This window comes from Struthio camelus, chromosome 10, assembly GCF_040807025.1.
Source record: "Struthio camelus isolate bStrCam1 chromosome 10, bStrCam1.hap1, whole genome shotgun sequence".
Taxonomy (NCBI): domain Eukaryota; kingdom Metazoa; phylum Chordata; class Aves; order Struthioniformes; family Struthionidae; genus Struthio; species Struthio camelus.
The window spans coordinates 15,509,567-15,523,852 of record NC_090951.1 but is presented as its reverse complement, the minus strand read 5'-3'; the positions used below and the strand labels follow the sequence as shown (position 1 = coordinate 15,523,852).

Sequence of the window (14,286 nt, the reverse complement as noted above, 5' to 3'; positions counted from 1 at the left end):
AGGGCATGTAAGGTGCCATCCGAAGTCCATTTAAACTGATCTGAGTCCAGCACATGCCTGCATGAGAACCAAGACAGTATAGAGTGATAATTTCTGGCATGTACTCCCTCGGCTTCCAGCGATGTGTACCTCGGTGTCTTCTGAGCTACAGATGGTATCTTTGCTTAGAATCAGTATTTAAAATACTCTCACTCTGTCCCTGTGCCTCTCCTCTGTATTTCTCCGATTTAAGGTATTAAATCACTTCCATCTCTTTGGGCAGACTTCCCTGCCCCCCCCCCCCCCCACACACACACACTCACACACACACTCACACTTCTGTCTGTGGCTTTCTACAGTAGCATTACAATGTTTGAATTCTTATCCTATAATTCACATTGTTATGTGTTGTGCTTAACTTATGGGTTATGCCTGAAATTGTGCATCAGATGTCAAAGCAGTGCAAAAACCTTGCACTCAAAGAATCCTGACATCATATTGTTGTGAAAAACTGTTTCAATTGATCATATAAACTTACTTTTTTTGTCAAGGGTCCCATGGACTTATTTCTATTAGTCTGGTGAAGGGCTGAATTCACTGGGGTGCTTATGAGGTGATGCTATCGTTCCTTCTGTGGAGCCAGATCACTTACAAAGAAGCTTTTTAGGAAATGAACAAAGAATTCCCATAGGATCTGAATCAGTTTGCAGTAAATGAAAAGATTACAAGATGTTTACTTAAATGGAATAATCAGCCACATCAGAACTAGGATGTTAGTGAGTCTATAGATAGCTAAAAACACTTTTATCTTGTTTCCTTACTGCCCTTTTAGGTAACAAAGGAAAACGTTATTTTTCCCCCTACAGTCTCTCCCGCAGTTCTCTGTAATTATATGCTTTCACTAGGACCTAACTTGCAACGGCTGTAATCCTGTTGCCATTAAATCAATTTATTATTGGAGAATTTGCTCACGAGCATTTATTTAGCTAATTTTGTGACACATGAATAACCAGTAGTTACTGATTGCTACTAATAAGAATTAAAGTGAGCCTTCCCTCTGAATCTAAGTTGGTAAGTCAGTCAGTGGGGCAAGATACTCAGTGCTAGCCAAATCAAAGTTTGGATAGCTCATTTCTTCTCAACTTGTAACAAAGGGCCGAGTTTCAGTTCAACATAGAAATCATGCTCAGAAGAATTACTCTATCCAGAAATCTAAAGCATTTAAGCTGTTCTCCAAGTTGAGCGCCCACAAGTAGTTTGGCAATGTGGGATTTAGCTTTTAAGAATTAAATAATCATATGGTAGAGTTAAAATTTCCTGAATATTTTTATTTTTGAGCCTGATATGTGTGTTTGTATACAAAGTCTTTTTCAAATTACTTTCTGAGGCTTCTTTTCTAATTGAATTGCAGCTGGACAGCTTAGCCAGTCAGCACATTTTGCCCTCCAGTTGCCATACAATGTGCTAGGCTTGGGACGCAGCGCTAATTTCCTCGACCATTTGTATGTTGGCATTCCTCGTCCTTTAGGAGAAAAGGTTAGTTGAGATTTAACACTGTTAAGCTATTATCTATGTTGTTACCTCTCCTAATAAAGTTTGGATGGAAATACTGTTAGGGACACTTTTTTTTCAGAAGAATCTCAAAGTAGTAAGTTTGAGCACAGGAAAAAGTTTGCCAAAGCAAAACAGAAACAAAAAATACAACCAACCCAAAAAAGCAAAACACAAAAACTTATATGCCCGCTTTTTTGGGGCCGTACAAGCTCTGAAGTGAACAACAAAACCAAAAGATCACTGAAGTTGTCTTTAAGTGTTAGCAGAGGTATAGAGTGCTTGTTTATATGGTAAATGTGTATTAGATTTGATGGTCCAATTATTATGGTGCCAGCTGTAAGATTTCCCTGCGGTTGCTCTGGCTGACATGTAAATTCACATAATGATTTCTGTCTCAGTGATAAAACCATGATCAGTATGGTGGGAGGGGGAGATTACCATGATTATCAAAACATCGGGTGAAATGTAAAAGTAGGGTCCTGACCATTTGCAGTCTTTAAAGATTTCATGGTACTGCTCTAAAAAGAGAGGTATTCACGTTAAGTGTGCTAGTGAAATTCTGCTTTGGATAATTGCTTTGTCTGCGTAAAATTCCTTTCTAGAATCAGTTCTTTTCCTCCTTCCCTGTTATATTGCTGCTTTGTACTTTTTAAGCAGATGCTATATTTCATATCAGTAATACTTATTTTGGTTTATACTTCTATTTGTTTTTAAAGTGCTTGGGAGCTTTCAGGATAAAAGGTACCTACACATGTAAGGGAATAATCACTTATTTAAAAAAAAAAAAAAAAAAAAAGAGTAATTTTAGCTTTTTTGTTTCTCCCGTTCTATGTTTCAACAGAGAATTTCAGAATACTCTGCTTTAAAGCATGTTGATTTGTAAGGAATTGACATAGCCTTTGTTTTTCTTTCAGTCCATAAGAAAACAGGAATGGACAGCTATCATACCAAACTCTCAACTTATAGTCATTCCATATCCTCATAATGTTCCTCGAAGGTAACTGCATCATTTTGAAATGCACTTCACAAAATTACATTATTAATGCAGAATTTAGGCATCATGTGTAGGTTTAAAAAAAAAAAATACATGTGTATGGGAAGTGAATTTAAAAACAGCCAAGAGGAAGGTCAATTCTGTAGATAAAGTTGCTTCAGTGAATAGGCAGAATACTTCTGAAGTATTTATACAGGCTCTTATATAGTCTCCATAAACAATCAAAATCCATTACCAGCTCTACTCCTATAAATAAAAACATATTTGTAGATTTACCAGCCCTCTTTCTGATAAATGGCAAGCATGGTAAGAGTTGAAGAAGGCATTTTTGTTGCACCAAACGTGCAATTTGTGTCTAGCTTCATTTAAAAAAAAAAAAAAAAAAAACAGCTTCAATTCACCTTCCAAGCATAGTGTCTGTTGCCACAGGTATGAATGCTTTTCTTCAAAAACAGGTGAAAGGGCTACCCACCCACACAAGAGCTTCAACGCTAAATTCATTTTGTAATTGAAATGTCTATCTTAGAAAGTCAGCATGTTTCTTTCTTTGCTATTAGAGAAAACAGTCACATATTCCAGCTGTTTTTTGCCGCTTGATCTACTAGTGAGGTCAGTTGCATTTATCATGCAGAAATGATGTCAACATCAGTTTCAGCAGTTAATTTTACTATAGAACAAATAAGAATTGAGAAGTGATGTTGAGTTGCTAATTAACAACCACGGGAATAAGATCTGCCAGATGAAGAAAATTTAAAGTCATAGTCTTGAGGTATTTAAAGGTATGTGTTATGCAGAAATTTGTCTTGATCTTCTTATCCTTAAACTACTTTTGCTTTTCTACTGAGGAAGTTTATGGACACTGTAGAACAGTGGAGGATAAATTCCCCCAAAATAAATCAGATTTCATAATGAACATTTCTTAAATTCCATATATTTTAACATAGAGGTGTTGTTTCCTGAGATATACTATTAAAACAGACCAAATTCTACACTTTACTTCTCTGAAACATTAAGCCTCTTTCTGCAAGATTGAGTACTGTAAGTAAGTTCTGTTGTTTTCAGCAGACACCTGTATTATCCCATTGATTACAAGGATCAGGTATTTTGACCCAAAAAGGAAGAAAAAGAATGCAGGTTAGCACTTGATAACAAATTATTACTGAAACTATAGAGCGTTCAATACAGTATTTATGTACAAACAGATAAGTTTAGCTTCAACTCAAAGCAAAAGAAACAAATTTCCTAGTGGAATACCATGTTTGAAAGAGCTGGCAAAATGTTGTGGGCTGTAAGTAGGAAATGGAGATTTTCTGCTGTCTCTCCCCTCCCTCAATTAAATAATCCTTGTAGGAGACGGCGATGAGAAAGGCTGCCTATCCCTTCAGAAACATATCTCTCATAGCAATGGTGCTGGCCTGCACCCAGCTGCAAATTACACATTTCACATAAGCACCCACGCTTTCTTGGGTCCTGTGGCTTGCACCCTTTGCCTTCTGGGCACAGAATCTGTTCTTCCTGATGGACTGGGAGATGTAGTACAAAACAGTCGATTCCTTCCCAGTCCTTACTGTTGGCTACTTAACGTACGAGGTTGAACAGATTTCCCTGGGCGGTGCGGAGGGCAGTATGATGTAGACACATCACCTGCTGCCTGGTTAAATTATAAAATGGAGGATGAGTGCTTGGAGGATAGAAGTCTCACCTACTAGATGCTCAGTGCATAAGCAGCTTTGAGGGCTCTTTGTCCGGGGGCACTCGCAGATGCAGCTTTGCTGGGCAGCAAGGCAGGGCTGACAGTACAGGGCTGAGCAGTCCTCTGGAAAGCCTTGGTACTGCCTCAGCATCGAGCCTCCTGCTGAGAGCTTTCCCCGGGGGGAGGTCTGGAGGAGTATAAAAAGGTGGTTACTGAGCATCTGGGCCACGAAAGTTCCAGGCGGGCCTTCCAGAGGCAGCCCTTACAGCGCCCGACTTCGTTGCCCTCCAGCTTTCTCCTGCCATAGGCAACTAGTTCCATTGCCTGCAACGTCAGTTGTCCCTGGGTGTAAACTTCAGTCTGGCAGAAACCAGCTGCTCCCCATAAGCCTGTTGAAGATGAGCTCCTTATATGGAGGAAATAACCTATCTTACTGAGTTATTTCACCCTGCTTCTCCATCTCCCTGAGCCCCAGGCAGTTTTGTGGAACTTTCTCTTACGCATTTTATTTTGTTCCACTGGGCGGAAAAAGGATAAATCTAATGAGAAAAAAAAAACAGTCCATGGCACTCCTGGCTAGTTCAACAGAAACTAAATTTAGACATGGCATTACCTGAAAATAATTATATTAAGCCACATATTTCTAAGTAAACACCATTACGCTCCAGTCTCCAAGTACAGTCAGTAGTTTCTGTGGATTAAGTCCTCGCCCTTCTTGCATTAGCAGGTTCTTTTTGTTTTTATAAATTACATCTATTTGCTGCTTCCTAATGACAGGTATTAATGCTTCCTTGGATTTTGCTCTTCTCTACAGTTGGAGTGCCAAGCTATATCTGACCCCAAGTAACATTGTGCTGCTAACGGCTATAGCCTTAATTGGTGTCTGCGTCTTTATCCTGGCAATAATTGGCATATTACACTGGCAAGAAAAGGTAAGTTTAATTAACTGAATTTTTCTGCATTTCTCTACTATTTAACATTTCCCAATATTTTACATAGTCTTGTACATTGTTATTTTGAGTAGTTTTCTCCAGTATAATTTCTGACACATCAGACTGCATTAATTTCCAAAATGCAGTTGTTATTAATTCAGTGTTTAGTGCAAGCTTAAAAGTTAGCATTGTTGTTATTTAAACTCTAAGATACTTTAAAAAAAAAAAAAGGGGGGGGGTCAACAGCTAAGGATCAACAGCTAATAACAGCTAGCAATGGGATAAGCTTTTGCCATTAAGCTGTTATTCCCAACTAAATGTTAATTCTTTGGTTCATAGCTAAGCTTTCTATTTTGCAGAGTTTTAAGGAGTACTATATTTGGAAAATGCAACATAAACTCAACTTATTTATCTTGAGTTCTCCTGATAGTCTAAAAATAAGGAAAAATGTCTCTTTTTCTGTTTCTGTCCTTGCTGGTTGCACTGCCATTAGCATTCATGACCGTATAGGGAGTCAATTGTGTGCATATTGGCTGCTTTGCTCTGTGTGTCTGAATTATACATGCAGGGTATAGAAATTCATTGATTGGAAGAAGCATTTTGAAAGGGGCCTTTCATGTCACAAAAAGAAATGCCTTCCCATTTTTCCTAACTATGCTCACTTCGCAATCATTTCCAAGTGGCAAGATTGCCAATAAATGCAACTACATACCCAAACCATAATCTGAGCTGTCAAATAAAATTACTGCACATTTTGACATGGTAGAACTGTTTGTTATTTTGTGCTTGTGGAAATAAAATGACCTTGTTAAACATTCAGATAGGTTTAGCGCATGCTTCATATTAAAATACTACTTTGTCTGTCATTCCTCACTTTTCAAAATGTTAACTAATGTCTCCAAATAAGGGTAAGGTTGGGAATTAAACAGGCGAAAACAAGGAAATACAAAGTTTACGATGACTGTCCTGTACACGTCCTGCTGTCTCAAGATAGCACTGTTAAATGGTAGCTAGGAGTAAGCAGTTTAACCTCTGCCTCCAACATATCTTATGCAACAAGAGTATCGGGAAAAAATATTTGGACTTTGAGCTGGAGAATGATTAACTTTGGACCGTTCCATCTGGAAAAATGGAGATTAACGTCAATGTTCAAAATAATTCTTCATATAACAATTCATATATTTTAATGTAAAGAAGCACTCAGCCCACAGCAGGTGCTTTCTGAGCCATTTTAAGACCCATTAAGTAAATATGAATGAAGTGCTATTGGTTATGTTGTAAACTGATTTCTGACAGCTGCCTCTTCTTCAAACTTGGCATAACTATCTGGACAAATTACATGTCTTTTCAAAGTACTGTATAAACATTTCTTAATTCTTCAGTGCCTTCCTGTTGGTTTTTACCTTCCCAATTTACAGAAGAGATGGATGCGGCACAGAACAAATAATCCTGACCAAGGCTGTACTGCACGTCACTGGCATGACTGTGGTTAAACTCAGGAGTTCCTTAAGGGTTTCTTTAAGCTTGTGCTTGGTTTATTGCCCGTTTCAGTAGCCCTCTCATGAAAACACTGCTCTGCCTAAATCCTGTTTTCGTTTACAGCTCTCTAGCGTACCTATAGCAAAAGAAAGGGAAAACGTACTGGCAGTTACAATCTCTGCTGTTCCTCTAGAGGCTATATCTATCTGTAAACTGCAGTGTTTTATTCACTAGTTAAAATAAACCCTGTACTTTGTCCTCTTCAGACAAGTGGTAGTAGAAGCCCTTTGTCTATAACTGTTCTTATGCAGTCATCTGCCAAATATTTTATTGTTTAAATAATAACTGTAGTATTTAAGGATAGTTAGTATGTTGCTCTGTCATATTCCTTGGCGATTTTGGATCCATTAAAAAAAGAATGGCTCTCCAATCTCAGTAACTTGTTTTTAGTTTTGGTACGACCAATGAAAGAGGAATTGAGGAAGAAGGCACATCATTATTAATGCCAGAAAAACAGTCTGCCACGTTAACGAGGACCTTAGCATTCCCAAATTCTGGTTCTTTTTGATCTGCTTTGTGGTCTTGGGGCTAGTCATATGAACACTGTATTTTGACAATAATACTTCTAAGAAGTTTTGATGGATTCATCAGAGTATCAGTTACTGTGCAATTTGAAGGCATAATTTTTTTCAGGAAACATACAAGGAACAAAACTGCTTTCTAGGTGATTCTACAGAACGTTGTGGACTCCGACAAGCGTTTCAGTAGAGGAAACAGTATGCCACTCCCTTCTTCCCACCCCATTTTTCACATTACAAATACTACTGATGATAAAGTCCCTGCCAAAATGTCAGGCTGATGCATCCTGAACTACACTGACAGCTCTGCTGCTGCCACAAAATGCAGTAAAATCCATACTATTAACCCAGTGGAATACTTATCGTATATAAACGCTGTGTGATGAGGAAGTCTTTGGCATTGAGCCAGAGCAGATGACAAACTTTCATGGCAGAACACAAGCACTGATTTCTACCAAAATTGTCATTCGCATTTATCAACTCAGATACAAATCTGAATGCCAACACAACAGCATACTGTAAAGGCTTTTCTTCATTTCACTCATTCATCAAAGAAATTGTTAGGTGTAAGCAAGCTGAAATAGCATTTAAATATTGCTAAGTTCCCTCACTCTAGGATTTGCACTCAGATTATCTGTCATGAGGTGAACACTAGTTCCTAGAGAAGTTCCTGACGTAGTTAAAAAGCCTAGAATAAGTGCTTCCACACTGTTACCGCTTTAAAGCGTAAGAGGCATGGGGGAGAGGGCAACATGTTGTTACACACTACATTGGCCATAGGTACAATTTAAATATGCTTCTTTTTCCCAAGTAGCACCCAAACTACTCTTTGAGCAGATCAGTGTGTTCTGAATAAATAAACAGGGAAATGTACACTACCTCACATTTCCTTAATACAAACAAAAATGCAGACCATGCCACTTCTTTTAACCTTACCTGGTGCTGTTAATTGTTGGTTGGACTGCCACCTTTGTCTAATTTGGATTTAACAGAAATTTTTTAAAAAATTATTTCTAGTGTAATATAGATAAGAATATTTATGGTTAATTCAGAGTCATTTCATCTCATATTTATAATGCAGACTAAATAATTGTACACTAGGAAACATTCTTCGTTTCTGCAATATTCCTTTAAAAAAGCATTATTAGAATGATAAAAAAGGATCATTAATACTAAAACAGCTGCGCATTAGCAGCAGAAGCCAATTTTGAGTAGATTATTGCTATTACAAACTGACATCATTTAAAAGGTAATTATTGAGGCTTTTACTAAGCTTTTTGCCTTTTTTGAAATGAGTAACTTGGAAAAAATCAACCATTCTCTGACATTTCACAACTCATTTCTGTAACGGTAGTACTTTAGATCCCATAAAGTGCTTGGTTTTTATTTTTCAGAAAGCAGATGACAGAGAGAAGCGACAGGAAGCTCATCGGTTCCATTTTGATGCTATGTGACATGCCTTAATATCTATGAAGAAGCTGCTACTCATTTGCCTAACTGAAATACTGAATTCTGATTTGTAAAATGATTACTGTGAGAATACTGCTGGTATGCTATTTGTAAATGTTGCATTACTTTGGTATTTATTTGGAAAGTATTAAAATCAGACCTGAATGTCTCACAAGGCCTTTCAGTAAACAGACTGTATATATTAGCATTTGGTCTTCATTTAACAGAAACTGTAAATTTATTTTCTTAGTAAAGGGATCATATTGCATGCACTTCATTGTTTACGTACCACCCATTCTTCAGTAATATTTGATGGAAAGAAAGCTGTGTAAATAAAGTTTAGCATTTCAGTGAGCAGAATACTTTGTACCATTTGAACTGGTCTTGTCATTTTTGCATTCTTGCAAAGTAAACTACATTCTAAGTATTAAGCTTGAGCAATCTCTCAGATGAGACTTTATCCAGTAATTGTTCTGTTTGTACTAATGGTGCTCCATCTAAAGTACTCTGTATTTTTCTTTGTTTAAATCTATATGTGCAGTAGTTAAGGAATTTAGGAACCTGAGAACTAAAACCTGCAGCATTAATGCTAGCTCCATAACTCATCATGGGATAAATGTGGTATTCATATGTATTAGTTCTAGAGAGAAGATTCATGAAAAAATTAAATTCATTAAAATGTATCAGCATTACACAAACCGCTTTTATAATTAAACTGTAACCACACTTATTTTTGAAAGGCCTAAAGTCATTATGAATGAAATCTTTTTTCTATTTACTTCTAAGAAAGGGGGAGGGGTCCAGAATTTAATAGGAAAAAATTTGGAGTAGAAAGAGAATTAGGATTGACTCCCTAAAATTCATTACTAATGGATGAGATAGATACACAAAGATGAAATCAAGAACATAATAAGACTCTCAGAATAAGCAGCATACATAATCTATTTAGGCTACTATACCTGAATTTCACAAGACGACTGTGATAATTACATACAAAGAGAAGCTTAAGCCTCTATATTTAAAATGACGATAATGTTACAATTGTTACAGTGTAATTTGGATCCTGGAATGATCTCGATAAATGATCATGCTTTTATCTAATAGCTTTTCCTATATTCTTGCTGATATGAGTTTACATGATTTATTGTGCTTTTAAATCTGTCAACTTGCAATCCTAATAAATACTGTGTAATAAACTAGAGCATGCTTTCTCACCAAACCACAACCTGTTGGTCTTACCCACGGCATAGGTTGCCTCTGTCTCCTGCGGGCTGGAATTTTTCCTGTAACCTGCTGAATTGCCCATTAGCTTCTAACACAACGTTTGCCTGTCAATACAGGAACAGAAGAGGAGAGCAGAGAGAAAGCTGAACCGATTATGTCCACTCTGAGTCACAGTTCAAGTAATTTGTTACCATAGCAATGCTTAACAGTGACCCATTCATAATAGCAGCACCAAGACAAGAAGCCGAACAGTACTGCTGAACGCGCTGCTACGCTATGAGGTTTGTACTAGGTATTTCTAATAGGAACTGATCAGATTCCAACAAAGGAGACGTTCATATTACATTTACTGCTACTCTTCAGAATAGCATATTTCCTTAATACACATCTTTAATCTTTCCCTTGCCTTCCTGGCATGAAAAAGGTTGATATTTCAGACAGATAGATAAACTCTAAATGCTCTTGTACTTTTTAAACCCATTAATAGGTGTCTGTCCAGACAGCAACAGTAATAATGGGTCTTCATAGTTAAGAGGAAGCACAATGTAATGTGTCTTCTGTCTTTTTCAGATGGTTGCAGAATAAGGCTAAATGCATGAGTGCCAGCCACTATGGCTGCAAAATCATCTGTAGCCCTCTATCAGAGTAAAATAAACATAGATTAGCCTCATTACATTTTTTTGGAAAAAACAGTTAGCAGTGAAATATGCTTATGCTGACGTTTAAGCTGTCATCAAGTTAACAAAACAATTCAGTATATTTTGTTTTGAGGTGTTTTGTTTGGTAATGCATCACTGAATCACTTCTTCATACACAATAGGCTCTTGGAGCTTTCCTAGCTTTCTTACAGTAAAGTTTACTGCAGGATCTAACTACTCATGTAACTTGGCTTACAACAATATATGCATACTGTTTTGAATTAAGGCACTGAATATCATTATACCCTTGACAAGGGGTTTAATATCATACTTAGGTTGTCTATACCATAGGCATCAAAAATATGTTTCATTAAGATTGTCACCCTTCTACTAGTGAGTTTAAGAAAGCAACATCAATTAGAAAGTGTAATTCCAGGTGCTTTTCACAGTAACTCTGAAGTGAGAAATAATTCTAGCTACATAAATTTTCAAAATACATCACCATAATGCAGCCCTGGTGAGAAATGCTATTGGAAGGCTTCTTTAGTGTGAAATCTCACCTATATAAAGATACTGTTGACATGCCAACTGACAGATGGCTGTTGAAGTATCAGCTTGCTTTGTTCTCATCTTCCATGCAAAAATTTAAGCCTTGAATCTTCCTCACAGATGTATCATTAATGCACTATAATCTTACCTCCAACAAAAGCACTTTCTTGCTCGGAATTAATAGACATACTCTATGTAGCATGACATCCCTTCTATGGTGAGGCCAGTTTTCTTCACAGGCAGCTGTGCTACAAAGATTTGCTAAAATTTATTGCAAACTAATCACTATAAATGCACCAAGTCAATTCAGGACTTTCATTCTGCTTTCAAATGAATGGCACTTAAATAGAGCAGGAGAGGTCAATCCATACGTTCCTACTACATTTGTCTGTAGTCATCAGAGCTCAGCACTGTTAAAACAATGTAAAAGGGTTAACCATGCCATCTTTAAAGGTTTAAATAACAAAAGAATTATTTTAAAAATCTACAAAAATAAGATTATGCTTAAAATAATCTTAAACATTGCAAATAAATTGTACTAGAGCTATTCATTTCACCAAAGTATCTGTAACTCAAACATTTCAATAGGGAGGGGTAAATTTTCTGATCTAAGACTTAAAAAGATGCCAAGAAATCAACAGCTGTAGACATTTTAAATCTGAAATATTGCTGTACTGGTCCAGAAGCCCTATATTAACCATTCTTCTCTATTTTTTCATCATGGCAGCAGGCTGTTTTTGGTGAGGCTGTAGTAATATCAGCCTCAGGTGTCAGTTTGAAAATACCAACCTCACAGCACTAGTCTCTAGTGAATTCCTGTCTTCAGTGAACAGTGTGAACCTGTCCGTGATATGCTCCATTAAACTTGTAAAATATATACTAACCTTGTTTTGCAAGTCCTGAATTTCATGACGTAAACCAAGTAAGTTTCTAAATACATTCTGTCTAATCCACAAATCTAATCATATCGCCTAGCACATACTGAAGTCCACAGTAAGCTTTCTGAAGACTATCAGTATGCTTCGTGGCTACTGGAACGCTGGTCGTGAGCTTCTTAACTCAGTAGTAAACAACAGAGTCAATTATACATATTTCTGTAGGCTTCCATATTATATTACCACACATAAGAGGCACTTGCATTATTCCATCATTTTATCATTAGAAACAGTATATCATCAAGATTTATCAAATGTTCCTAATCCCATTGCCACACTGAGGTAACAGAACGTTTACACATTACTCCTAATCTCGTTTCATAATTACTCGTTATTGACACCTAGATTTTTGAAAATAATATCCAAATAGCCTAAAAACGTAGTCAAAAATTGACTGCTGGTCTAAAGTTGGTTGTGATGTACAATCTGCTTGTCAGGACTAGCACATTCGGTAATATTCAAACGTCCAACAGAACAACAAAACTGAAAAAGTTTTAAGGAGGAACTGTGGGAAAGAGGCACAATCAGTTCTTACAAGGGAAAGCAAGCCTTCTAGTGCAGCAGGGCAACTGCTACATAAGAGTTCAGCCGACTCAGTCATTAAGCATTCATGCAGGTATTTAATGGTATCAAGATGAGCAGTCCCATTGATTCCAGTGAACTACTTGCATTCAAAAATAAGCATGACAAGCCAGTGGAGCAGCAGAATGACACACAACTAGCTGTCCAAAAGCTGGCTTCAACCTTCGTCAACTCCCACACTCAAGTGTAATTAACTCAGGCGCAATACCAGCTTGAGCTAACAGCATAGCATTTCTGCCTCGGAAAGTAGCAGTCTCAAAACATGGGAAGTGAAAGTCTCTTCAGACCTATCACTAGTTTGCTATAAAATATGTTCAAGCATCATCTATCACGAGGACTCGCAAGACAAAGCACCAGGGATGTCCACATAAGAAACCTCTCTGGAAGCGGCAGTAAGTGGCGGCAGAATATGGCCCAAATCCACAAGTTGATGCTGCCACCCACATCTCACGCACTGACAGCTTGACTGGGAAATGGACAGGGTGGAAAATGCACGTTCCCAAGCGTGTAACAGCTCTGTCCACCCTTCCACTGCCAAACTAGAAGTTCAGTGCGTCAATGCAATTAACTTCAGCAGATTTGGTTGTCTGCAATTAGTACCAACTTGTACCAGACACAAGTGAGAGTACTATTTTTTTTTCCCTCATCTTTCTTTGTTGTGAGACAATTGACAGCAAATCATTTTCTTGAATGCAAATGGAACTCGAGATCTAAGACTCAGGCTAGTTTCCTCATTTCTTATGTCTTCATCATAAGCGATAAAAGTATCTCAGCCAAATTCTGCCTTTGGCTATGCTCTGCATTCCAAAAAAATGCAACCCCCTGTCTCCTAACAATCTGTACAAGAGCATAATTGGATTTTGATTTTGTACTTATGTCCTGCAGAGAGAATAAAAAATTGCGGATGGTGCAAAAATACAGTATAAATTATTAGCCTGATAGATATTTTCTAGAATTACTACAGTAAGAACATTTTTTGTTAGTAAAGTCAGAAAAAAATACAAAGCAGATCCACTGAAGGAAGACGTTTTAATACAGGAGTTTTCACTGTAGGTTGTAACATTTAGCATACCATTTTTAAAAGCATATATTTGAGAGGTGAACATAGAGAAATGGCTTTACCCACTGCGGGAATGCAGCAGCTATTTAGCAATTCATTGGAAAACGCCTGGGCCCTCTTGGGCTGTATCATCCCTGTTTGAAATTGAAAGGACAACTCGAGTAAGCGGAATAATATAATTATGTAATTTGGGATTCTGCCAGAGCATCGAGCGCTGTACGCCTCTTCTCACGACACGGGAACGGCTCTTCAACGCCCAGAGACGCTGCGGAGCTTCCCGCACGGCGCCGCCGCCTCCGCTCCCCCGCGCTGAACTCGCCCCAACTGCCAGTCACGCCGGCCTGCAGAGACTGACATGTCTAACTGATAATCTGAAGCAAGAGGATGACCTTTTCTACCAGGCGATGCTGCCCTTTGAGCACCGCTGGAAGGATTTAACTAATTCAAAGGCGCCAGGGCAACAGCGCGAGGAAACGCGGCCGCGGAAGCTCGGCAGCGCGGCGAGCTTGCAGCGAGCGGCCCCGCGCCTTAAGCAGCCGCACCGCAACTTGCGATTTTCCGTCTCATGTCTCAGAGGCCGCTGGCTAGATTTATCGGGCCTGTCAAGGGCCCTCCGTAAAGCGCCTGACCTCCGGCAGCG

The 14,286-nt window shown here is 38.1% G+C and overlaps 1 protein-coding gene and 1 long non-coding RNA gene across 9 annotated transcripts in view; one reads left to right on the top strand and one right to left on the bottom strand.

The window, feature by feature from the left end:
• The window catches only part of ITFG1 (integrin alpha FG-GAP repeat containing 1), a 107,367-nt gene extending 97,513 nt beyond the window's left edge, over nt 1-9,854 (top strand). The window contains exons 15-18 of the mRNA XM_068955975.1: nt 1,391-1,515; nt 2,448-2,530; nt 5,035-5,152; nt 8,604-9,854. Coding sequence (XP_068812076.1) covers nt 1,391-1,515; nt 2,448-2,530; nt 5,035-5,152; nt 8,604-8,663 — 386 coding nt within the window. The 3' untranslated portion in view covers nt 8,664-9,854. The remainder of the gene's footprint in view (nt 1-1,390; nt 1,516-2,447; nt 2,531-5,034; nt 5,153-8,603) is intronic.
• Nucleotides 1-14,286, bottom strand: part of LOC138068462 (uncharacterized) — a 115,742-nt gene that overhangs the window by 26,895 nt on the left and 74,561 nt on the right. The gene's annotated exons all lie outside the window — the stretch shown is intronic.